Below are 27,379 nucleotides of genomic sequence, written 5' to 3'. Positions count from 1 at the left end.
CTATTCAAAAGTAGTCAAGGAAGGACAGAAAATGAAACAGAACAGGCAGGACAAATAGAAAGCACAAAATAAAGATGATTCGTTTTTTAAAAAGTAGTAGTAATATTAAATACTCTAGTTAAATGACAAAGACTCTCAGGTAGGAAAAATATCCAACTCTACACTATTTTTAAGAGACACATATAAAGCACAAAATTAAAAATAGAAAGTCAAAGGATGAAAAATTATATACCATGCAAACACCAACAAAAAGAAAATTGATAAATTTATATTCATAACATAATATAGACTTGAAGGCAAAATATATTGTTAGTGATACAGAAAATCACTTGTATACATCTAATAACATCCCTTCAAAATATATAAAGCAACACTTTAATTGGGTTAATTTTATGATATGTGAATTGTATCTCAATAAAGTAAGATTAACCTTCGATTTCCCCTTTCAGTACTATCCTTGTCAGGTATTTGTATCAAATTAACTCTAGTCTCAGGGTAATTTCACTCATAAACATAGAAGCAAAAATCCTAAACAACGATAAGCAAAAAAAAAAAAATCCAGTAATATATAGGCAGAGTATACATAATGTCCAGCTTAGATTTATGCCAGGAATGCAAGATTATTTTAACATTAATTACTAGAATATACCACATCAAAACTAAAGGGAAAAATCATATAACCATCTCAATAGATTCAGAAAAAAAAATTTCATAATTTTAATTAATTCTTAACTAGGAACAGAAGAAAACTTCCTTTAGCCGATAACAAATGTCTATCAAACACTGATAGTAAATATAATACTCAATGGTGAAATGTTTTCCTTTAAGATAAAGATCAAATCTAGAATGACCAAGATCACCACTTCTATCAATATTTTGTTAAAGATTTTAAGCAGAAAGTTAAGAAAATGAAGCAAAAAATATAAAATTTGGAAATGAAGAAGTAAACTCTCATTTATAGATGATATGATGATTTATAGAGAATCAAAAAGAGCTCCTAGGTAACTTAAAGAAATAATAAGAAAATTTAGGAAAGACCTATACATACAATGATATGTAAAATCAATACATAAAAATGATGTATATTTCTCTATTCCAGCAATAACAAAATGATATAAAAACATACCATTTAAACACTGAAAATATGTAATACCTATAAATAAATAACAAATGTGCAAAACTTCTATAGAGAATTATAAAACATTGAGAAACTTTAAAGACCAAAATAAATGGAGAAAAATATCATGTTTATGTATTAGAAGACTTAATATTTTAAAGCTGTCAATTATTCCTCAATTTATTTATGGATTCAATGCAATCCCAATCAGAATTCTAAAATGTTTTAGTTTAGTTTAATTCTGTTTATTGTGTTTGCTTTTGCTTGTCCTTCTTTGGTGGAACGTGGTAACCTAATGTTACAATTTATATCAAAGTGCAAAGGGGCTAAAAATAGCCTTGGAATTAAAAAATAAACTGAGATAACTTGATCTACCAGTTATCAAATTTGCTATGAGTGGTAATGATTAAATTAATGTGGTACTGGTCCAGTGGTAGACAAACAGCAGTGGAACAAAATACAAAACACAGAAGCAGACACGTGCATCAAAGAAACATGATATATGCTACAGATAGTCTAGCAGAATAGTAGAAAAAGGACAAACTTTTCAATAGATGAGACAACTGGGTGTCCCTGCAGGGCAAAAACAAATGTTGACCTTTCCTTTACATCACACACAAAATGTATAGGTGAAGTAATGACTTTAATGTAAGTGGCAAACCAGAGAGCTTTTAGAAGATAATCCAGTACAATAACCCCATGACCTTGGAAGGCAAAGGCATCTCTTAAAAAAAATTAAAAAGGGGGTGCCTGGGTGGCTCAGTTGGTTAAGCGACAGCCTTCGGCTCAGGTCATGATCCTGGAGTCCTGGGATCGAGTCCCACATTGGGCTCCCTGCTCAGCAGGGAGTCTGCTTCTCCCTCTGACCCTCTTCCCTCTCGTGCTCTCTGTCTCTGATTCTCTCTCTCTCAAAAACATAAAATCTTAAAAAAAACCCAGAAAACCATTTAAAAAAAATTAAAAAGGCAGAGCAATGAAGTGGGGGAAGACAGAGGGGGAGACGAACCATGAGAGACTATGGACTCTGAGAAACAAACTCAGGGTTCTAGAAGGGAGGGGGGTGGGGGGATGGGTTAGTCTGGTGATGGGTATTAAAGAGGGCATGTACTGAATGGAGCACTGGGTGTTATCTGCAAACAATGAATCATGGAACACTACATCAGAAACTAATGATGTAATGTATGGTGATTAACATAACATAATAAAAAAAAAGGCAGAGCAATCACTAATGACACAGAAAATGTTGTTAAGTCTGGCTATCATGAATTACAGTGTTGTTACCATAAGGAGAAGAAAATACTAGCCAATGAGCAGGAAAGATAGATGCAGCTTCCGCAGCTACCAAGGATTTTGAGCTCAGAATATATAAAGAACTTCACAAGTCAGTAAGAAAATCTATTAGAAAAATGGGCAAAGACTCGGTACAGGCATGTTATAAATGGAGATTTCAAAATGGAGTATGTATATATATAGCAAACGATACTCAAACTCATTTGACACCCAGATTGTCAAAACTGAAAATGTGTGACACCAAGTGTTAGAGGGATGCGCAACAATGGGAATTCTCATACTCTTCAGAAAAATAGTATAGACTTATCTACTAAAATTGAAGATAAACAGAATCTCTGGCCCAGCAATTCTACTTCTCGGTAATAACCTAGAGAAACTAGTGCCTGTATGTGCCAGCAGACATACACAAAAATGTTCATAGCTACACTGTTTGATATAGCTATAAATGTGAAAATGCCCAAATATCAATCAATACCTGAATGGAAAAGTATATTGTGAGACACTCATATAATAGAATACTATACAGTAATGAAGTCATAGCTACACACCAACATGGAAGAACCTTAAAAATACAATTTTATTTTATATATTCTTGTTTTATTCTTTATGTGTTCAGAATGTGTGTGATATTTCTTAAGTTTTAAATGTTAGATTTAAAAACTGTGGCATTGAGTTTGGGAAAGCATCATTCCCCTGGCCTCACCCTGCTCTTGCCCTCACAGCCTGGGGTTCTGGGAGTGTTGGAGGGTGACTTTCCTCTAGCTGACAATACTCCAAAGAGGGGAGCCGTAGCTATGGCAACAGTGAGACCCTTCAAGTACTCTGAGATGGGCAAAGCAGTGAAGAAAAGAAATTTGTGATTAGACACATGTGGACCATCCCTTGTGGCTATCAGAGCCACTGTGGTGGGGGAACCTTCACAGGTGGTGAGCTGAGGCTGGGCATCAGGCCCATGTCCCATTATCCTTTGTGATTTGAATGCTGAAAATTAAAAATGCAGTCATTTGGATTCTGAGACCCTTGAAGCTAGCAGCACACTGGTTACAGATATTTTGTAAGTTTTGAAATAACCATTAATTTTTACCATAAGTAAACATTTTATAGTGAATATTCTAGGAAGTTATTATGTTTATGTGTATGAATCAGAAAATACAAATCCTTCCTGCTCAGTCAGATTACTTCTATTTACCTTGGTATATTTTTGACAAAAGTCATGTCATTGTAGACAATGAACACAGGAGAAATGACATGAATCATTTACAAGGCGCTGAGTATGGGTGTGGATGTGCATGTGAGTGCAAGGGAGCATGTCATCATATATATGACTCCACAATACAGAAGGTCATTTACCTTATATGCCTCGTCACTGACAGCTTTGATGTTGGCTTCTCTCCATCTTCCTGGTACTCCATCAATTACCTCACGATAATTCACATAATAGCCAGTAATTTCAGCCCCTCCAGTCTTATCTGGTTGCTTCCATCCAAGAACCATCGAGTCACGAAAACTTTCAAGACAAGTGATATCACAGGGAGGAGATGGTGCCGCTGTTGCAATTGAATAGCAAGTGAGTAGACAGAAATGCATTTATGATTTTATGTACATTAAGCTTGTTTCATTCGTGCCATGTGGGAGGGCACTAGGGTCTTGCAGTATAAAACTAAAATGTGAGACTGATCTGTAACTTGGCACCCAGTTTGGTGTATGAGAAAAAAACCAACACACAGTGAAAAGCGTACTGCAATTATTATTCCAAAGATAAAAAGAATCTGCCCCCCCACTTCCACGGAAGAACAATTTTTGAAATACCAGAAGCAAAATGGTGCAATATTCTGAAAAATGATTCTGTTCCCCATAAGAAGAAATATTTTCCCCAAGATATATATTTTTGTTTCTTTATGTGGTTTTGTTCTTATTTGCTCCTTGAGGAAAATGAAGTAATGTATATCAATTTCTGCCTCAAGGTGCTCATGGAGAATTTCCATGTTATTTCCAAATGGTTAGCATTTCACCATTCAGGCATACATACTCTTGTGAGACCTTACAACTAAACAAGTTCCGTCTACATACAGAAAAAAATCTTATTTGGAGCTCAACTAAATGCCACCTTAAAAAAAATTAAAAAAAAAAAACAACAGGCACAATCTGCCATGTGATTTTTTCTCTTAGTATATAATACCTTTTGCTGCATTATTTTTAACCTGATATTGGACTATTATTCACGTAGTACAAAATACTACATAGCTGTCACTGTGTTTATTAGTTCCTAGCCAGAAAAATATCTGGAGGATATTTTAAAAGTCTTCCTTCATTCATGTGGCTTCTGATCAACTTTTAATCCAACTACTATATTATGGTTTTTGATAAAGAAAGAGAGGGTCTTGGGGTGCCTGGGTGGCTCAGTCGTTAGGCGTCTGCCTTCAGCTCAGGTCATGATCCCAGGGTCCTGGGATCGAGTCCCGCATCGATCCTACTCAGTGGGAAGCCTGCTTCTTCCTCTTCCACTCCCCCTGCTTGTGTTCCCTCTCTCACTGTGTTTCTCTCCATCAAATAAATAAATAAAATCTTAAAAAAATAAAGAGAGAGAGGGTCAGATGGTGAAAAGAAATCCATCTAGATGTGCAATAACATCAAAGAGTTTTCTGAATATTTATTTGGATTACAGAAAAAAAGAACCATTTATTCTTATTCAAGTCTTAGGACAATAAAGTTTTTAAAAATAAAATACATTTGTTTCTTTCTCCCCCTCACCAACCTCCTTCATTCTTAAAAAGAAACAAAACACAAAACTTTCCCCCTCTTACTCTTCCTATTACAGAGCAATACTGAATGTGAATTCTCAAATGAATATCCCATCTTGAGTTGAGGGGACAATAAAGTTCAAAAAAAAAAAAAAAGGAAGTGACAGAAGTCGGGGGTGGAGTATCAGTATATGTTTATCATTTCATTTTTATTTGCTAAGAAAACACTGTCACCTAGAATACATAAGCCACAAGTACCAAATATCCTAATAAGAAAATTCTGAGCTTACTGATAAATAGTCTTAAATAAATCAGTTCTGGGAATGTGATTCATATAGCACAGAATTTAGCTTTATGTGATTATGATACCCTGTTAAACTTTTCATGGCACCTCAAAGAGATAATGTTACTTATATTTATTTGAGTTACATATAAAGATAACTTGAAAACCTGAAGATGAACAATAGAAGTTAATAACTATGATGCTGATAAAATGTGACTTCTTTGTAAAATATTTTTCCTATACATGTATTGAACATGAATATTTCAAAGGACCCCACACAGGCTGTGATTATCAAATTCTTCCTGCTCTCAGCTCTAATTTTCTTAGTGAAATGAGGCCAAAGGTAAGTCTGCCTGAGAAACCAAAAAGGACTCTATAACCAAATTACTTTAAGTATTCTATTATAAAAAAAAAAACATTCTATTGTCATCAAGCACAGTGAAGTATATATAAAAGCCAAACTCATATAAAATTACTTTTACAACTCATTAGACAAAAGTATTGCAAATGGATAGCTGAAAACATGTCAAATGAAGAATAAACATAGATGAAAGTGAACACAGATGGAAGAATGTGACCTGGACAATGAGGTGAGGACACTGATGGAGACAGATGGAACAGTTGTACTCTTTCGACGCTCACCTATGTCCTTCTTCTTTTTCAGAGGGTCAGACTTACTTTTCCCCTTAACATCTGCCTTCCGTGGTGATGGGGTAAGCTCTTCCTGAACTGTTTCACTTACTTTACTCACTTCTGTTTGGCCCAGGTTGTGAGCGCTACTGGGTAGTGAAGGTTTGTTAAGTTTGCTACCAAGCAAAGCATCTTTCTTTAAGGTTGGCTGGGAGGCTTCATGCATGCCTCCCCTGGAGTCTGTTAGTCCACCAGGTGTATCATTCATTTCAGGCCACACATCTGAAGACACTCCTCCCCCTATAATCACCAGATAACAACAGAAACACTTTAAGCCCAGACACAGCATAAACTACTCTTACTCAATAGAACAAAGGGAAAAACAGGACCACAAGCAGAACAAAAGTAATCTTAGTTTAACGGAAACCACTCAGATTAGCAAGAAATATGGAAAGCATACGTTTCACATAATTTACACCTAGGAAACAGTTCAACTTCTCCAAATTCTGGGAAAAGAAGAAATGAGAACAGAAAACCACAGACAGAACAGGAACTGTTTTGATTTGCAGAACCCAAGTATATATAAGAAAAAAGCAAATCTCCGACATTTTTTGAAAGATATAAGTTCTATTATTCAAAAGAATGAGGGGAGGAAAAGATCATAAAGTACACAAGGCATACATTTAAAGATCCTGGTTTTATAACAGAATTACATACATTACTGAACTATTAATGGCCTGTACCTCCCAACCTCAAAAAAACATGGTCACTATTGTCCATATTATAAGGAATATTAAAAAATAATACGGCATGATAACCGAAGATAACTGGTATGAAATAATCTTTCCCTTCAAATATGGGTTACTCTGTCACAGACTTCATTTTTGGTGCTCTGAACTACCTGGGTCCCTTCCCTACTTTATCTAAGATTGGGAGGCACATCATATACATACACACAATTACTTTGTTACCAGTTTTATTATGTTGGTTACTTTGAGAGCAGAGATGTAGCATATGATTAAGCAACCACATGTGTCTCGCACAAAATTTAGAGTTTATAAAAAGCATGTTAATGTTTTGTTAGTGAAAATAAGCCAGGCTTTGTCACAGGTGAAATGGCTTTTAGGTACAAAATATCTGTTATGGGTGATATACCACTTCAAGGAACTGGATGGCCCTCCACATTCCCAGGACGAGCACGAAGTTAGAATGGAGTTTCACACAGTGGGAAATATCTGAGGAAACTCAGACTCGTGAAGATGACAAGGCTATGGATGCACAGAATCTGATGAATGATGAAGATCTGTAAAATGATGGCTATGGAAGGTTAGCTGTCACCTGGAGTCAGAGAAAATGATCATCTGAGGATGGAATCATCAAGCAATACTAGAAGCTTTAGGCAATTTCTGGAGAGGATGGTATCTTCCTTTGTAACTTACAAAAATCCATTTTTAACTACCAAGTTATGCATAAGGAACTTACCAATAGCAGCTTTTACTTCAATCACTTCTGAATCCTGGGAATATTCACTAAGTCCAGCTGCATTCACTGCTCTGACCCGGAAGATATAACTCTGACCAGTTGCCAATCCATGGCAAGTAAATCTAAAATGAAAGGATGTTTTAAAAGTTTTTCCTAGGGGGAAAATTAGACAAGATGGTTTTAGCCTAACTGACTGATCTGGCTTTATAAAAACAATTTGCTGTACAGAGATCAGGCAATTAATGTGCTTTAGACAAGAAGGCAGCTAATTAAGGCAATTTTCTAAACTCACTCCATGAAACAATGCGGAGTCCTGGCTTTCCCCTGAATAAGTACCTTAACTATTCCGAGCCTCCGGTGTGCGCATCAGTAAAATGGGGACAATAATGCCTCCATAATAATTTTTGTGTAAAGATTTGCCATAAAGTATTTAAAGTACCTATTTCAGGGCCTGGCATATAAGAGGCACTTAATAAATAATAGGTGGTATTAACACTGTTAATGGCTATTTCAGGTATATACTTATGGCTGTAAGGCACTGGCTGCCCCTCTATAAAGAGGTCTAGTTACTGCTTCCCTGCATGCCGGGGAAGGTATAATTACTTGAGAAATTACACTAGAATCTGAAAATAGGATGAAATATGGATTACCATTTAGATGTAAGGATCCAGTAATGAGGTGTGAATCCATGGGCAGTTTCACACATAAAACAACCTCACTCCTTAATAGCTATTATGGCTATAAATAGCTGTTTCATGAATCACTGTAACATTTTAATCCATCCTGAAGACTATAACCAGAGGAAATAACAGGTCTGCTAATGACTCTATTACCATTAGTAATGTTGGAATATTTAATGACGGCAGTCATAAATTAGGCCAATCCTTCAGATCAGCTCAGTTTGGCAAATATTTATTGAGCACTTCAGTGTTCCAGACACTGAGCTAGGTATTGTGGACACAAAGACAAATAAAAAAAATGGTGCCTGTCCTTGAGCAGCTCTTATCTGTTTATGGAAAGGCAGACCCGGCCTAATCCTCTATAAATATTTCTAAATAGTCCCAGGAAAAGGCTGGGGACTTAACAATAAAAGTGAAATGAACAAATGGGCTAAATGAATCTCTTGCTTTCTCCCATTCATTGATTTGCCTCTAATCTCTCCTGTTCTGCAAAAGAAACAATTCATCCTATGGGGGTCTTTGGACTTTGACGGGGCCATGCCAGAACCTGTCTAACAAGCCTGTTTGACAATTTTGGGGGGGAGGGGTGGAATTCTCCAGATTGGTCATAAATCAAAGGAGGCTCAGAGTTTGGTTGCAGGTCAGAATTCAACACCAACCTGCAAAGTTGGTTGATAAAATATTTGAAAGCAAGAAAAAAATAACCCTTTCCATATTAAAAACAGATATAAAGAAGTGGCAAAGTATTCTGAACATCCCTTTGTTGGTGTTATTTATGTCTCCTTAGCACTGATTTTAACCATGTTCAGAATTTGTAAAATGTTGATGCTTTTTTCCTATTTGCTTAAAAGGCCTAGGGGAGCCTAGGTGGCTCAATCAGTTAAGCGTCCAACTCTTGATTTCAGCTCAGGTCATGATCTTTGTGAGATTGAGCCTGCTGAAGATTCTCTCTCTCCCTCTCCCCCTGCCCTTCCACCACACCCCTCTCTAAAAAAATTAATTAAATAAATAAAATGCCTGGGTCCTTTATGTTAGCTAGAATCTATTGGATCTTGAAATCTGGTATCATACTGAATATTAAAGACCAGAACAGAGGGGTAAAAAGGACAAACAGCATGAGGGAAAAGAATCAGAAAATACTATAAAATGAATTCATCAGAGCTGGCATTAATGTGTTTCTAAGTGTTTAAGATCACCAGTAAACCTTTTTTTCCAAATATATGGCAGTAGATTATGTTCAATTTTAAGTTCATTTGGATATTTAAAGTATAATGTTTTTAAAAAAACAAACAAACTCCCTCCATTGGATGTTTGTGCTGCTGTATGGGTCCATGGCTGCATTTTCTTTTTGTGTGGCTGGGGGGAGGACGATCATAATTTTATTATAAATTAAAAAGTAATTTTTAAATTTTTAATTTTTTTATTATGTTCAGTTAGCCAACATACAGTATATCATTAGTTTTTGATGTAGTGCTCAACGATTCATTTGCTGTGCATTTCCTCTTCATAGCCTCCATGCTCTAGAGTCAGAAGGCTCCCCATAGCATCCCCCGCCCCAACATTGTGGTTACCGTGGACCCTTCACAGGGTTGTTGTTGCAGGGCTCCCACTTGCCAGAGCCAACAACACTGGACTCTATGTAGTACCCGACCAGCTCTTTAGCATCTTTGGATTCCTCCCACGAAACTATCACTGATGTGTCTGTATTTCTGCTTGGGATGATTTTGCCTGGGGGCTTGGGGATATCTGACAAAGGAGGAAAATGATGATCAAACTCAGCATGGTTTTAAAAAATGCATTCTTATCACATATGAACAAACACACACATATATAAATTTTATATAGGTAATCATGTCAAACATACAGTCAATTATTTAAATTTGTTAAAGTGGAAAATTAAAAAATACATATGTTAGTTTGGGGGCATAATGATATACTAAATACTCCAGAAAAAAAAATACATTAGCAATACTGTTGAAACTCCTGGAGAAGTTTACTCTTCATAACTTCATAACTCATAATAATGAATTTTTAAAACGTATCAGTCGGGTATAGGTGTCAATTACATTTATAATGTGAAAGAAGGATGCCACCACTTTTACTTCTGGATAGATATATTCTAATGAGATTCTTGCTTTAGAATTTTTTCTTGAAAAAAATTGTAAAATCAGTTTACAGTTGTTCAACCAAACTCCTTACTCACCAAGTTTGTCCCCTACCACGGTCACTTCCGTTGCCTCTGAGGGCTCACCAATTCCTGCTGAGTTAGAACAGCGGACGCGGAAACGGTAGGATTTCCCTTCAGCCAGGTCGAACAGAGCAAAGCGGGGAGACTTCACGGGGAGCTCTGTGTTCACCCGCTGCCAGTTTTCTGTTCCTGCATCACACTGCAGCCCAAACAGAGAGACCCATTCACAGGAGGGCAAGAATAGATGGGGACTCTGAGCCAGGCAACTAGCAGTCTTATTTATCAGTCAGCAACTACTTACCTGTTTTGAGTTGAACTGGAGAAGAGATTTGGAGGAAATTGGGGATGAAGCATCTATAGTCCAGAGGATTATCAAAATCAAATATGGCTTCGGATTGTTTGACAAATATGCTACTTTAATACTTCACTAACTTATTAACTAAAGATCATCGATCTACTTATAAAAGACTTTATTTTGAAGACAGTTTGGGGTCAGATACTTTTCTAATTCTTAGGGTAGGTAAGTAGATTTACTATGCTATATAAAATACTTAAATTTTCATTGTTATAAACTGTTATTTTAATTGAGTGTTATTTAATGACTCATAATCTCATTCAGGTCTGTACTCAAACACCATTTCCTCAAAAAGGCCTTCTTGATCACCCCCTTCCTATTCTATCAAAGAATCTAAAAGAGTTCTTTGCTCCTTTCTCATTACTTTCTATCCCTTACCCTGCTTTATTTTTTTCAAAACACTTAACTGTATTTGAAATTAAGTTATTTATTTGTCATCTCCTCCATTGGAAAGTAAATTTCAATGAAATGAGTTCAGGGAGTTGTCTTGTTCACTGCTATACCCCAGAGCCTAGAACTGTATCTGGCACAGAGTAGATAATCAACAATTGTTTTTTTTCTGAATGAATGAATGGTTTTTGAATTCTGAATTAATGAAGGAAGGAAGTTAATGAAAGTTAAAGAGGTTCTTTTTTTCTTCCCCATATTTTAGAATAAATGATGGGAAAAACTAAATTTAAAGCAATCCTGTTCTTAGAACTAAAATGATCTAGAGTGACTCTGATATCCTTGAAAGGATGTGGTGTCGATTTGCACTTTGTAGAGAGAATATAGTGAGAAAACTATGATTAGTCTTCAGTAATCCTTTATCCTGCCTATTTGAACTCTCAATTCTGCCCCAAGGTCAGTAGAAGTGATTTTGCTTCAGAACTTCTGAACATTTTCAAGAGACTTTTCTAGAAATCCAAACCTTGTGATACAGTGACCAGCTGTCAAGGATGATACGCTGTTGGGACTATAAGAATACTGATATATCGCTTGGCATAATCTTCATTGACTTGAAATGGAAGGCAATGTGGTATGGTGCAAAGGACCCAGAGGCATTCATTGCGGTCCTAGCTTTGTTAATAACAAGATATGTGACCTTGGGAAAGTCATGTGAGTATTCTTTGGTCTCAGTTTCATCATTTGTAAAAAAAAAAGCAAATGTGACAAGATAACCTCTAAAGTTCTTTGTAGAATCTTTCATGATTGTGTCATTGTGTGTGGGAGGGTAGAGAGGATAAATTCCCCCTAAACAGTCAATCTGCTGCTAACTGAGGGATAAAATTCTCCCAGATCTTTAATCCTTTAGTTTATGGCTTTGATTCATTTTGACATATTCTCTACCGGGGAACATATAACAATTACCATTTGTTCTTTCATAATAAAAATAATAGCTGCCTTTCACTATGCTAAGAGCTTTATGCCATTGTAACTCTTTAATCCTCTCAACTATGCTCTGAACTGTAAGTATTGTGGGGGTAGCACTGTGTGATTATCCAAGTTTTCCAGAGAAGGCAGGCTTGGGAAGGTTGAAATGCAATGATGTATACTAGTTAGATACAGTATATGAAAACTGAGCCAGACTGCCCAGGTTCAAATCCTAGCTCTGTCTCTTACTGTGTGCAAATTCTATGCCCCAGTGATGCCCTCTATTAAATGTCAGCCATTTCAGGGCTCACAGACACGGCGTAACCGGGAGTACGCAGTAGCCATGACAGGCAAGTTTGTGCTTTATGTGTGTGCAATTTCTGGGAACAAGTTCTGTAAAGAAGTGCAAGCTCTAGGGTTACTGAAGAAGCAGCATTCGTACAGGCATGATCATTCTGGGGATGAAAACGTGCTGCAGGACAAAAGCATGTGAAACACTGCCCTTTAGAAAGGTCAACATGTTAGAAGAGGCTCATCAGAAATAACCTGAGATTCAGCTGAGTAGAATGGTTTGACGTCTGGAGAGTTCTTCTGTAAATGTGCCCTAGTCTCTGGGCATGTTCTCCTCCCCCAGTATGTCAACATCCTGGACCTTTTGTATATGTCAGCGGAGCCTGTAGAGGCCTCTCTACTCAGAGTACACTCATACATGTTCCCTCTGTTCCATACTAATAGGTTCGCTGGTGGAAGAACACTTAAATTTTTAATCACAGACTCATATGCATTTAGGTCTAGGGAAGTGATAGATTTTCCCGGAGAAATTAGAGTTTATGTGACCAGAGGAAATGTTCAACAGAAGCCAGAGTTGACTCATCTGAAGAAAATGCCTCAGTGGTAGGTTGTTACTATGTCACTACTGTAGGAAAGATGGTAATTATTGTCACAGAGCTTATTCAGAACTCTTTTCCTGTGGAGCATTTCAAAAAGATTTAGTGAAGGGTATGAATTAAGCACACCAGGAAATAAACATTTTCCATTCTAGTCTTGCCCCCTATTAAAAAAAAAATTAAAAAAATTTTAAATCAGAAATGCTACTCAAGTTATATTTAATTTGAGGCTAACATCTAGAAAATACACAAATTAATACCAATAAAAACTTGTAATATTATTTTGGTAAAATCAGACTCTTTTGAAAGATGCCCATATTGCATGTTAAAGAGATAATCCATTTATTGTTACCAATTTGCTAGGGATAAGGAGAAGTGAGGCATGCTCCTCAAAGACAGGAGCTAAATGTCTTTATCAAGGAAATAAATTAATAAATTTATTAATTAAGATAGGAAAACCACAGATCCTAGCAGTTTTAGTGCTAGTATAATTTTCTCTGATGATCTGAAATAACTAAAAGGCCATAAAGATAGTTGCCTTTGGTTTTATGTTGTCACCTAATTTGCAGATGTTTGCATCTTTGTACACACCTATAAATCTATGATATCTATTCTCTTGTAATAATTGTCAGGGAAGGTGACCTAATAGGTGTTCTGAAATTGAATGATCAGAATAGCATTAAGGATGAAAGAGAAAAGCTCTCAGGAAAACTAACCAAGCTACATAATATTTTTGCCAAATAAAGACCTTTTCTATAATTTTGCTATGAAAGTAAAATGTAAATGATAAATTATCATGTTATCACAAAATTTTATAAAAACAAAATACACAAAAGAGTACAGCCAACTGTTTCATTCACTGTTCTTAAAAAAAAATGGTGCATTAAAAATAAATAAATAAATAAAATGGTGCATGGCTGCCAATAGAAATGTAAACATTCTTACAGATAACATAAAATAAACTTACTTTTGTTTCATTTTTTTCAATTACATCTTAATCAAAACTTTAACAAATGGATTTTGAACCTCATTTTAAGCAAATTCTCTTGAAATGCCCTTTTCCTGTAGCAATTATGCCTTACCTAGCAGGTGTTCCTCCTATATGTCTGCACTTGCAACTGGGCACTTCCCCCAAATAACATCCTTTCCAGGTCTTGGCTCCTCTCCATTTTCTGGGTAGAAATACTTACTACAACCACCCTCAAATATAGGCATGTGATGGAGTCACACATAATTCTCATCATCGCACCCATTTTAGGCCTTCATTATATGCTGCCCTCTCTAACATAATTACAATAAAACTGTAAGATATTTGAGGGCAAGAACTAGTTGGTATCTCATGCTGTTTGTAATTCCTGACCCTACCCTACTATCTACACTTGAGTAGTACTAGCCAAGTGTGTGGCAGCATGTAAGGACTTTCTCTCTTTAACTCTCCGACTATTTGACAGGATTCTGAAAGTACTGTAACTTTTATTCCTCTAGCTCATCTACCCTCATCAATGTTCATTTCTGACTGCAGAAGACAAGTTGTAGAGAGACGAAAAGCCATTAGTAGAGCAAGGAAAACAGAGAAAGTGTCTAGAAAACAGTGCCATATGAACAATCTAGTTTCAGGAACATTTCTCTGCTTAAAAGCGTTTTAATTTGGGGTCTGTGGACCTCTTAGAAGTCTATGGGTGAGCTCCAGGGATCCATAAACCCCCTGAACTTTCAGGCAAAGTTCTGTGTGATATACATATTTTGGTGAGGACTGTTTATAGTTTATAAGGGTTTAAAGAGGTCAGGACACAATGGAAATTTAATCTCTATTTCTTTAAAGAAATCTTTAGGAAGAGACCTGAGGTAATAATGTCGATCCCAGAGTCTTACCTTTTCCACAAAGTACAGAATGCCCTCATGGCCACGCTGGCCAGGAGGTTTCCAACTTAGCACCACATAGCTCCGGGTAGCCTCTGTGACTGAGAGGTCTGTGGGGGGCCCGGGAACAATACCCTCTGAAAAACAACAAGGAAAAGTGAAAAGCACACACTCTGAGAAGTCCAGCGTATGCCAAGAGTCATAGATGTTTCTCTCCCACTGGAGCAAGAGTCAATTACTGCTCCACAGTATAAAGAAGTACCTCATCTCTGAAATTCTTCCTAAAACATTCATTCATTCATTCAAAGCCACAATTTTACTTTCTTTGCTTGGCAATTTTGATTTTCTTACTGGTCCCAAAAAACAGTAATGACGTAAGTTATACTTTCTGTACATCCTATATCAGCTTTTTTTAGAATTTCTTTTCAAGGATGTTTGGATAGCAAACAAACTTGGAATATAAAGATAGTATATTCTCTAGGGCAGAAAGTTGACTTGTTTCTCACCAGGATAGTAAAGATAATGTCCTTCTTCAGAGAAAGCTTGGGTAGATTTGTTAGCAGCCCCCTTTATAAGTACAAGTCAGATGTAACACATATCTACTGTGTGTACAGCATCCATCTGTGCTGCTCCCTACCATGCTGTGGAACTTGGCAGGGGGACAATGCAAAGGAAAGTAATGAGAACATGAAGTTCATGCTGTCTAATTGTGCTGTGGGTAATAGAGTCCTTTGTCTCCCCCTAGGAATCTCTTATCTTTTTTTTTTTTAAGATTTTTTTATTTATTTATTCATGAGAGACAGAGAGAGGGAGGGAGAGAGAGAGAGGCAGAGGGAGAAGCAGGCTCCCAAGGAGCAGGGAGCCCGATGCAGGACTCGATCCCAGGACTCCGGAATCATGACCTGAGCCGAAGGCAGACGCTTAACCATCTGAGCCACCCAGGCACCCAGGAATCTCTCATCTTTTGTGAGCATCTATGAAACTGTGGTATGAAACGTATTAGCTTGTAAGTAGGGTAAAATTTCAGATCCCCACAGTTCCTGACATCAGCCTGACCCTTCCACATCAAATAACTAAAATACCAAGCAAAATACATGAAACAACTGTTTACAGACATTGGATATTAGCTGGCTTAGGACACTGATTACTGATAGAAGAGAAACAAATTAGGTGAGCTCTACCATTGTCCTGGCTTATTGTCTGGAGAGAATTTCAAGACAGCAGCTCAGGAAGAAAAACCCAGGTAAAGCCTGGCAGTCTCCCTAGGTGGAGGAGAAGAAGCTGGAATTCCAGGAAGGGCAAGGTATCTACAGATAGAGTCACAAGGATGAATACTGGAGGAAAGGGCTGCATGGAGAGGGAGGCTTCAGAGATTTTCAGAGGGTCCCTCCAGAGTGCTCACCTGAATATTGATCAGCACATCAATGTGAGGAAACCACCTGAGGCAGGGAGAAAACCCACACAAGAGAATTGGAGAGAACAATCCTCAAACCCTCATAGGGCCTGGGAGAGTGCATATTCCCACTAGTCAAAGCGGAAATCTCCTAATTCACAGGCATCTGGTAGAGTACTACTCAGAAGGCTATTTCCTCTGTAGCATGGCCAAATTATCCCTAGACTAAAGTCTGTTCCGATTTCACTTAACAAAAGCAAGCCTTGAAAGATCAAATCATTTCCCCAGAACAAAGCTCAAGAGCATTTATAAAAATACAAAAATATCTAGCACCAAACAATGTAAATTCAAAATGTCTGGCATTTCATGAAAGGTTATTAAGTATGCAAAGAAGCAAGAAAATACAGTCCTTTCTGAGGAGAAAAATCAATCAATGAAAACAAAACCAAAAATGTCACAGATTATAGAATTAGCCAACAAGGATATAAAAACAGTTATAGTAAAAATATTCCGTATGTTCAAGAAGGTAAAGATTAAACATGTTAAATAAAGACATGGAAAATATAAAAATAATACGAATTGTTCTCGACTTCTACAGATGGAAATTACAAAGTCTGAAATGAAAACAAAACAAAACAAAACCCACACACTGACTGGAATTCACAGCAAGTTAGACACTGAAGAAGACAAGGATAGTAAAATTATGACACAGTGGCAGAAAGTATCCGAAATGAAACACAGAAAGCAAAAAGACTGAAAGGGAAAATGAACACAGCATCAGTGATCTGTGGTTTCAAGTGGCATGTAATTGGAGTTCCTGAAGTACAGCAGAGAGAAGGGGATACAGAAAAAAAATGTTTAAAAAAAAATGGTGAAGAATTTTCCAAAGCTGATGAAAATTGTAAACTCATAGATCCAAGGAACTTGTACACCCCAAGCTCAAGACACATGAAGGAAACAACACAAATGCATATCACAAATTTCTCAATCCAGTGATAAAAAGAACCTGTTAAAAGCAGGCAGAGAGAAAAAGATACATACTGAGGGACAAAAATAAGAATAACAATAGTCATTCTTATAGTGCAGATATGCGCTACAACAGATCATCCTTTCTAAAGTACTGAAAGAAAAACTGTCAATCCGGAATTCTATAACCGGTGAACATCTATTTCAAAAATGAAGATGAAATACAGACTGTCTTAGACATACAAAAAATAAAATAATTCATAATCAGCAGGACTGCACTGCAAGAAACATTAAAGGAAATGCTTCAGGTACTAAGAAAATGATATCAGATGGAAATCCAGATCTACACAAAGAAATGAAGAACAACAGAAGTGATAAAAATGAGAGTGAATATTGAAAAGTTTTTTCTTCCTTTTAAATTTCTTTGAAAGATAAGTGACTATTGGAACTAAAATAATAACATTGTATTGTGCAATTTGTAATATATACACAAATAAAATCCATGAAATAACAGCACTAAGGCTTGAAAGGGGAAATGGAATAACACTGTTTTCTTATTATATTATACGTGAAGTAGTATAATCTTACTTGAAGGAGGTTGTGAGAAGATGTATATTAAAATTCTAAACTACTATAATGCAAAACAAAGAATTATAGCTGATAAGATAACATAGCTAAAATGGAATAATAAAAAAAATACTCAATCCAAAAGAAAGTAGAAAAAAAGGAGAAGGGAAACAAACAGGTAGATTGGTAGAAAACAAATAGCAAGATGGTAGATTTAAATCCAACCATATCAATAATCACACAAAACGTAAATTGGTCAAACACTCCAATAAAAAGGCAAAGATTACCCAACTGTATGAAAAATCAAGACCTAACTATATGCTGCCTACAAGAAATACAATTTAAATATAAAGACACATGTAGGTCACAAGTAAAAGGATGGAAAGCAAATGACATGCTAACACTAATTAAAAAAAAACCTGGAATGATTATATTAGTATCAGACAAAGTAGATTTCTGAGCAAAAAACATTACCATGGATAAAGAGTGTTGCTTTATAATAACAAAGTGGTCAGTTCATAAGAAGATATAACAATTAAAATGTTTATGCATGTAATAACGAAGCCTCAAACAATATGAAGCAAAACATGGTAGAACTACAAGAAGAAAAAATTTGGTCAGAGATTTCAACACTACTCTATCAATTGATAGAACAAGAAGATAGGATATAAAACACTCAGTTGAAGTCCCAGTAGGGTTTTTATAGAAATTAATAAGCTAATTTTATAATTTATGTGGAAATGCAAAGGCAGAATAGCCAAAATGACTGGGGGAGAAATAGAGGACTAATACTACCTAATTTCAAAATTATGAAGCTTTTTAAAAATTTTATTTATTTATTTATCTATCTATTTATTTATTTATTTTAGACTCTGAAGCTTTAAAACAACAACAACAATAACCTAAAGCTACAGTAATCAAGAGAGTGTTGTTGGTATAGAGAAAATAAAATTGACCAATAGAGATTCCAGAAATAGATCCACAAATATGCAACCAATTGATTTTGGCAATGGTGCCAAGGCAATTCAACGGAAAAAGGATAACTTTTGAACAGACTGCTGAAATAATTGGATAGCCATATGCAAAATGATCATGATGACAATAAAATTTAGACGCTTACTTCACACAATATAGAAAAAAATTAATTTGAAATGGAGCATATAGATTGAAATCTAAGCGCTAATGCTATAACATTTCTAGGAAAAAAACAGGAAAAATATCTAAGTAAACTTGATTTGGCAAAGATTCAAATTTGAGGCAAAAATGACAATATACACATAAAAAGATGTCCAACAATATGAGGGAAACGCAAATTAAAACCACCGTGCTCCCACTGTGATATACCATTACTGGTGACAATGTGGAGCAACTGGAACTCATATACTACTGATGTGAATATAAAATGGTACAAACATCTTGGAAACAGTTGGTAGTTTCTTTTAAAAATTAAACATACACCAAAAAAAAACCCATTAAACATACACCTACCACATGACCTGTCCAACTCCTAGGTATTTATCCAAGAGAAATGAAAAGCATATGTCCATACAAAACTTAACAAGGATGTTCATAGAGGCTTTTGACAGTAAGTGAATAAAAAAATTGAAATGAACTGATACATATATCAACATGAATAAATCTCAAAATAATTATGCTGAGTGAAGAAAACCAGAGAAAAATGAGTACGATACCATTTATCTAAGAGTGTGGAAAATGCAAACTAGAGTGACAGAAAGCAGATCAGTGAAGGCCTGGAGATAGGCAGAGGTAGGAGAAAGGAATTACAAAGTGGCATGAGGAAATTTTAGGGGTGATGGATATGTTCATTATTTTGATCATGGTGACAGTTTCACAGGTGTATATACATGGAGAATTTGTCAAATTGTACATTTTACAGGTATCAGTTTACTCGATGTCAATTGTACCTCAATAAACCTTCTTTTTAAAAACTGTGATTCTCTAAAAATATAAGCTACTTTATGATCTCCAAATATTTCAGAATGTTCTTTCCAAAAACATCTTAAATAATATACACTGTACCCTCCATAATAAAGGCTAAACCACACGGCAAAACACTGGCAACAGTATCTGGGGAAAACTGAGCTTTTACCTGTAGGTTCCTCTTCAGTGACAATGATCTGCCCAGTCCAGGGTGCTGAAGGGCGACCTGAACAGAGATAAATGTAAAAATCATAAAACTCATAAATGCGGTTTCAACTGCACTCATAAACTAGCCATAGTAGTCACAAATTGGTTTGATACTAGTTTACTTACATATTTTCCTAATGAATCTTACTGAGCATATATATGGTGTTGTGCCTTCAAGGGACCCACAATCTTACAGAGCACAGAGCCCACCTATTTGGAGTCAATATTTCTGGAATTATACTTTCACAAGCAAGGTAAATAACCTATGTTCATTTACTGTTCAATACAGATCTCTGGAAACATGTACGTTCTCTCATCTCTTCTTAAGAGATAGCATGTATTTGGCAGAAATGTTTCTGGAACAATTACAAGTCCAGTAGTTATTTAACTGCATTAATGAAGACAAAAGAGGAGGGGGAGAGGCTAATCCTACAGTACAGTTCAATGAAAGCAATTTCTTTCCATTATATTTTGAAAAGTGTTATCTACAAAGGAAACCAGTTTAGATCTGGAGTATGGAAAATGGGTGACATGGGCAGGAAAAGAGGAAAATCCATTTAAATTCATTTCATTCATTCATTCATTGAAGAGGAAATTCATTTCTGTGTTCCCACAAGTAATAGAAAGAGAGAATGGTTCAACTCCTGCTTTATCAACAGATGTTCACCATAGCTTGTAAAAAACCAGAAAGAGGATATGAAAGATAACCTATTTTCAACTCAAATCTTACTTTCATTGTAATTTATAAAAGAGGAGTAAATGAAAATATGAACTGGAATTAGGAAAGAGGTAGGGAAGTCAGATAGTAGGCGAAAAATAATCAGAGGCAATCAAGGAGCTTGACTGGAAAAAGTCTCCAGAGAAAAGGTATTTTACTTAGCTTTTTAGGATGCCATACATGTACCTAAGTAAAGAATAACACTGCAAATATGACATAGACCAGTAGTTCTCAACTAGGATGATTTTGCCCCTCAGGGACATTTGGTAATGCCGGGAAACAATTTCGATTGTCACAGCAGGAGGAGGGGCGTTACTGGCATCTAGTAAGTAGAGGCCAGGAATGCTGCTTAGCATCCAACAATGCACAGGACAGCCCCCTATGACAAATAATTACCTGGCCTAAAATGTCTTAATAGGGTCAAGTTTGAAAAATCTGGTATAGTCTGAAGTGTTAATTTCTAACAATCTTTTAATGTCATTTTATGATCCCTATTACTGAGGATGCATATGGATTCCCACAAAACAAATGCAGAGCATAATTCAAGTACCATGGTTTTGACATTGAGACTTGGAGTTTAAATACATGAAAAGATTATTTTTGATTGTCTAATATGGTAACTCAAGTATACAGACATAATGTTGTAAATGTGTTTTTCCTTTGATATAAAGAAACTCACTGTGTTGAGTATTAATGCTCTAAGGGGCAAATTCTAGGTTAAGAAATTTACCTTATAATTTTAAGAATTAAAAGAAAAGTATATTTGGAGTGTGCTAATAAAATGAATAAAAATGCTTCCCAGACTTTTATCATATTTCAAACAGAATGCCCAGAACTCAGTTTAACAAGGGAAAGTCTTCTGAATCAAATAAAAATAAGACAAAAAATAAAGTCCTTAGTGAAGACATAAGTCTAAAAACAAATTGGTTTTGGTTTTGGTTTTTTTTCCCCTGGGATTTTCTGATAGATAAAGGATTTCCTATTCTCTTCTCCCTCTAGTGGAAGGGGGAGGAATAACCTTGCAATGAGATCTAGTGTAGTTACGGGGAAAAAAAAAAAGGTTCAAGATCCTGAAAATTGAAAGATGCTTACTTTTAAGTCTAGCTTTCTCAGCTGGATCCAGAGCAGCCACAGGCTCAGAAACTCTAGATGGTAGACCTATTCCATTTTTATTCACAGCTCGAACTCGGAATATGTAAGAACGACCTTCTATCAACCCAGTAACTGGAAAACGAGCAAACTTCACAGGTGTATCATTGCATTGAGACCAGCTATCTGTACCCACCTCACACCTGAGGGAAAGAGAGTGATCAGAAAGAATATTAAAACAAGTATGACTAAATTAATAGCTCCAAAGCTGCAAACCCACCCAATTGCTTCAGATCTCCCTATAACCTACCCAGCTCAAGTGTAGTTCAATAGTTACTTAACTGCATGCACTTAGTTTCACTCAACTGCAGTGTGTATTCTTTAATAATAAAAATGCCTCAGATCCTTCCTAAACACGCATACTTCCTTTAAACTCTCTAAAAGCTGAGGGGCCTTGTGTGCTAAGCAGAAGAACTTTGGGGAAAAAACAGACACAGCAATGGGTAGGTATATACAATCTTTACACTGGAGAGACTGAGGGGGAGATCCCCCAAACATCTTCCTGGCTGACATCTTCAATTACCACTGGTGACTTCTTTGTCTTCTTTATGCATTTTCTTTTAAAAATAAAACTACTGTTTGAGAAAGTTAATACCTTAAATATACCTATTTATACTGTTGTTTGGAAAGAACGTGCTTTTTTTTCTTAAGTAATCTCTACATCCAATGTGGGGCTCAAACTCACAACCCTGAGATCAAGAGCTGTATGCTCCAGGATTGAGCCAGCCAGTCACCCCTGGAAAGAGCCCACTTGATGATCATTACATTCTGTGTGGGCAGAAGGGTGAGGAGAGTATTGTAACATATGTGTTTCTGAACAGATGAGACTGGTGAGATGCAGGGAAACTCTGAGGCCTGGCAGGGAGAGATTATGTGCTTGGAACCTCTGATTTCTAACTAGGTGCTTTTACAGCAGTTGGTGTCTGGATGGAGTGGTCACATCCTGGGAGACAAAGATGGCAGTTCATATTATGCTATTGGCCTGATCAAAAGGGGTTAGTGGCTCTCAGCGTGTGATTAAATTACACAGCATTAGGATTAAGTAACTCATCAGTTTTCATGAGCAGAGCACTGAACTTTTAGTTTATGTCACTTCACCAACATGGCTCCATGTCTAATTCCCAAATAATTTGCATGGGGGAGGGGGTTCCAACGGCAGTGCAAATGTGGTCAGGGCAAGAGGTTTCTCTGCTTCCTCAGCCTCACCCTTCCATTCTTTGATATAGATAATAGACATTTCCTCAACCTTATGTAAAGTGCTATGAAATATGGCTTCAATCCCTGATTCCCACCCTTAAATCTTGTCTTTGTAGAAATTCTGGAGCTGCTATGGGTAGGGTTTGGGAGGGAGCCGAGAGGCCTAGGGCATTTCTTCAAACTGGCCCTGTCTCCAGAGATTCTTCCTCTTTCCCTATGCAGATGCTGTCACGGTGATCCAGTGATAAAACAGTGTGCTTCCCAACCTTCATGTGGGCAGAAAGAAAGGCAGAAAGCAGCTGCTCTGGAGATGTCTACAGCATGTTGGAGCAGAAAGAACACAAATATATGGCCAGGCTGATATTTGAATTCTAGTCCTGCTACTTACTACCTGTGCAAATTTAGGCAACTTAGTGTTTTCTCACTAGCATGTGGCTTTGGGCCAGCAACTGTTTCCTACTTGTAGTAAGAGTATCTACCTTTCAAATGGTGGTTATGGTTAATGGTTAACGTATGTGATGTATTTAGAACAGTGCCGTGCACATAGGCAATGTTTAATAAATATTAGCTGCAATATAGTTATTTTTATTATGACTAAGCAAAATGTACTTCTGATTGTCCCTGGTCTTAACACTGATTAAGTTTGCAAATCCCTTGGAAATCTGCCAAAGACAATAAAGCAGTCTGTAAGGATGAAAAAGAATCTACCAAAACCTTCACAGTTCATCAGTACTAAATGACAAAGTAATGTGGAAGTATTTAGTATATGGTTAAATAGTATATGACTTACAAATATTTCTCTGGATGGTATTGAGCCCAATGGGCATATATTTACGTATTACCATAAGTATTTGGTTTAATATACCTTGGTACAAACCTGTTGTACCACAGTGGCACAGATTATATGTCCTTAGTGGTTTCTACAATTAGATTCTATTACTGAAAAATGAAAAGAGAATTGGAGCAACTATTTGAATAGAAACTAAGTCAGATAATAATGTATTTAGGTTGATAATCTAAATTTGTTGTATGTATTGTCCAAACTCACTGGATAATTAATGTGTAAGACCCAGTTACTATAAATATCAGAGGTTCTAAGTTTTGGAGAATGTAAATAGCAAAAACTTGTAGAAAGAACATAATTTAATACTATTGATATTTGTTATTTCTTTGTTTAACTTGAAACCACATCCTGTGAAATAAGTAAGATTTTGTTAGTATTCCTAAAGTATTATTCTTTAAATTATTTAATATTTTAAAATTCCTGACATACTAGGGATATGGACATTAAATATATTGGACACCAGCTGTTTCCAAAGTGGCCTCTATAAAGTCTACAAATTCATAGCATTCTTGCCAAATTAGTGACTTGCATCGGTAGTCAAGTTCAAAAATTATCTTTGGAATTTAGGTCAATAGATATGGGTGTGTGTGTGCGTGTGAGAGAGAGAGAGAGAGAGAGGCAGAGGGAGGGAGAGGGAGGGAGAGAGAGAGAGAGAGACAGACAGACAGACAGACATAGAGAGAGAGAGAAAGAGAAAGAGGGAGAGGAGACCAGAAAAGAGAATATTTCACGTAGAAATGGTGGGAGAAATCAAGCATGTCTCTCTATGGCCAAATCCCTTGAACTGAAACTAGACTAAGTACTAACTTATCAATAAAATATCCCAGAATAGGACTCCCTCCATCCACAGCTGGCTGTTTCCAAGAGACGATGATGTAATCTTTGTTGGCATCCAAGCACACCACGTCCAAGGCAGAGGCTGGAGCTCCTTCAATCTCTGGATCAGCGTCTGTGGAGATACAGAAGGATCCCTTTAAGCCTCTCAGACAAGATCCATCAGAGTCTGGCAATCTCAGACTTGGTGCACACATTTCTTACCACATCCATAGTGGCTGCATCTTTGGCCCAAGCAGAGCGAGTTCTGATCTTAGAATTTGCTGACCAACATGAAAATCTGTGCTTTTCATCATCAGTACAAAGAACATTATGTTAGGGCTATAAAAAGGACTCATGACCTTTGCCTCATGGCCTTCGCCTGCCCAAAATGTTCTAAAGGAAAATAAATATGGGGTGCTTGGGTGGCTCAGTCGGTTAAGCGTCTGCCTTCGTCTCAGATCACTATCCCAAGGGTCCTGGGATCGAGTCCCATGTCGGGCTCCCTGCTCAGCGGGGAGCCTGCTTCTCCCTCTCCCTCTGCTGCTCCCCCTGCTTGTGCTCTCTCTCTCTCTGTCAAATATAAATAAAATCTTCTAAAAAAATAAAAAATGAAGGAAAACAAACATGGAGATGTCAGGAATCGCTATCAGAAAAGTCTAAGGGAAGCTGAGCCAGAAAATCTGTTCTTAAGATATCTAGTGTGCAGTGTTACTCAGAAATACGAACTACTCCGAAGGGGAACACACAGCCCCCTCTGTCACCTTGTGGATGCATCACAAGAGAATACAAACCACGAAGCTTCGCCCATCCCTCTGCTGGGCACTCCCACTTTGGAAGAGAAAGGAAAACATTCACTTTAATCAAATGTTTGTTCCCAGACTGAGGACACTTGCAAAAGGAACTCTGATGCAATATCCACATCTGAGCATTGTTTATCCAAGTTTAGTAGAAGTCCAGGATTATACAAGAAGGAGAGGGCGGTTATTATTTATGAAATGAGATCCTCTGATAGTGCGTCTCCTCAGCAGTGTCTTCAGGCACAGCTAAATTAGTGAACCAGGGATGTTTTCAGGAGGAGAGCAAAGAGAATGAAAATAATGTCAATAGCCTTTTAAGTGGGAGGCAGGGTTCCTGGAGGTGGGGTCCACAGTGCCAATTCCTCCTGACCTGTGGTCCACCACTTCATAACCAGAGTTAACCGGACAGGAGGCTGAGAGGTGTCAGAGCCACTCAACTCAAGGAAAACACTTCTGTTGACTGAACAAACACTTTTCTTTTACAATGAGCTATACTTCTGTAACTCATGAATTACTAAACCATTTGCAAATAAGGCAGAAATATTTGTGCACTTCTGAATTTGATAGGTTTGCATTGCCTGTGAAGAGCTCAAGTCACTTTGGTTTTGAATATTCTGTTTCTTGCCCCCCAAAAACCTGCAGGAAAGTGTTTTAGGCAACTTCTCTGGCATAAGTGCTCTACTAGAACATAACTAAATCATGGCTCCTAAAAGAAAGCATTTTGGTGGGGAGAAACTTCTTTGCTTTCAGGTTTTAAAGGACTGGATTGGGGGGCGAGCCTGCTGACGGTGAAGTTAGAGCAGAGCTAGAAAGGGGTTGAGATGCTGAGGTTAACAGGCATAAGTGGCAGAAGAGGGATGTTGGAAAGCCGCTCAGTTGGGAGGGGACATGTGGCAACCTTCACCCATGTCCTTTTGCTAACGGCCCATGATGTAACAACCAGGAATCCCCGGTTTAGCTTGCTGAATATCCACTGTATATAACAGAGCCCGGCAGACAGTAGGCGTCCAGGGAGCCATTTTTCAGCATATTTATAACATGGCCTGGACCATGCCATTCTTCGGGTGGGCTTAACAGTCTTTCTAAAAACAGGTTCTGTGTAGGAGCTGCTGGAAGCCAAATCCAAATACCGTGTTCTGTTGGGACACATCTGTGCTCATGGCTCTCAGCAGCTGCTCCAGGCTGCTTGACCGCAGCGCCCACTCGATCCGTGGCAACCCTCTTCCTAGCCTGTGCCCTTTCTCCCAACCCTCCAAAATGCCAAAGTTTTTGTACATTTGATTAATTAGGGGAAAGATTAGCCTGCTACTCTTTATATCTTGATTTCTGACATAAGCTAATTATAACTTTTTTTCAAAATGTAACTATTATCTTTAGTATAAAAGCAGTGCCTGCTTGTAAAATATACGATAATCAAAAAATATATGTTTAAATCCCCTTTAATTCCATAATTCAGAGATAACTACTACTAACATATTGGCCCAGATGCTTCTAGATTTTTTTCTATATTTATGAACTCAAAAATGATTGTTTTTGAAATAAAAATGGGACTGGACTATGCAGTTTCATGTTAATATATTTCCATATCAATAAATACAGATACACATCATTTGTTTTCATTCTTGTGTGTTATTCTGTTGTTTACATGGGGCATTTATTATACTTTATCCTATAATTCCCATGGATGGATGTCTAGATTTCTTCTAGTTTTTCCCAATACAAACATTTTTCTCACCTTTGCCCACTTAAGTTCCTAGAACTGGAATTGTTGGAAATGTGCACTATTGATACATAGTAGCAAAACATCCTGAGAAATGTTGAAACAATTAACACTCATCAGCAGTGTACAGATGTGCTATTCCCACCATCCTTCTATCCCAGTGGATTTTAAAAATCCTTTAAATCCTTGCAATATGAT

At 36.9% G+C, this 27,379-nt stretch overlaps 1 protein-coding gene across 3 annotated transcripts in view; it reads right to left on the bottom strand.

Annotated features, from left to right (window-relative positions):
• Positions 1–27,379, bottom strand: part of MYOM1 (myomesin 1) — a 157,503-nt gene that overhangs the window by 55,152 nt on the left and 74,972 nt on the right. For 2 of the 3 annotated variants that reach the window (XM_027575852.2, XM_027575853.2), the window contains 9 exons: positions 24,656–24,797; positions 21,751–21,950; positions 19,903–19,959; positions 14,879–15,003; positions 10,427–10,610; positions 9,795–9,969; positions 7,544–7,665; positions 6,074–6,361; positions 3,758–3,954 (listed from right to left, as the gene is read on the bottom strand). In XM_027575852.2, the coding sequence (XP_027431653.1) occupies positions 3,758–3,954; positions 6,074–6,361; positions 7,544–7,665; positions 9,795–9,969; positions 10,427–10,610; positions 14,879–15,003; positions 19,903–19,959; positions 21,751–21,950; positions 24,656–24,797 (1,490 nt within the window). The remainder of the gene's footprint in view (positions 1–3,757; positions 3,955–6,073; positions 6,362–7,543; positions 7,666–9,794; positions 9,970–10,426; positions 10,611–14,878; positions 15,004–19,902; positions 19,960–21,750; positions 21,951–24,655; positions 24,798–27,379) is intronic. The other variant, XM_027575854.2, reaches the window with a different exon arrangement.

This window comes from Zalophus californianus, chromosome 14 (assembly GCF_009762305.2).
Source record: "Zalophus californianus isolate mZalCal1 chromosome 14, mZalCal1.pri.v2, whole genome shotgun sequence".
Lineage (NCBI taxonomy): Eukaryota > Metazoa > Chordata > Mammalia > Carnivora > Otariidae > Zalophus > Zalophus californianus.
Note: the sequence above shows the minus strand (reverse complement) of the source record. Positions and strands in the feature narration are given on the sequence as shown.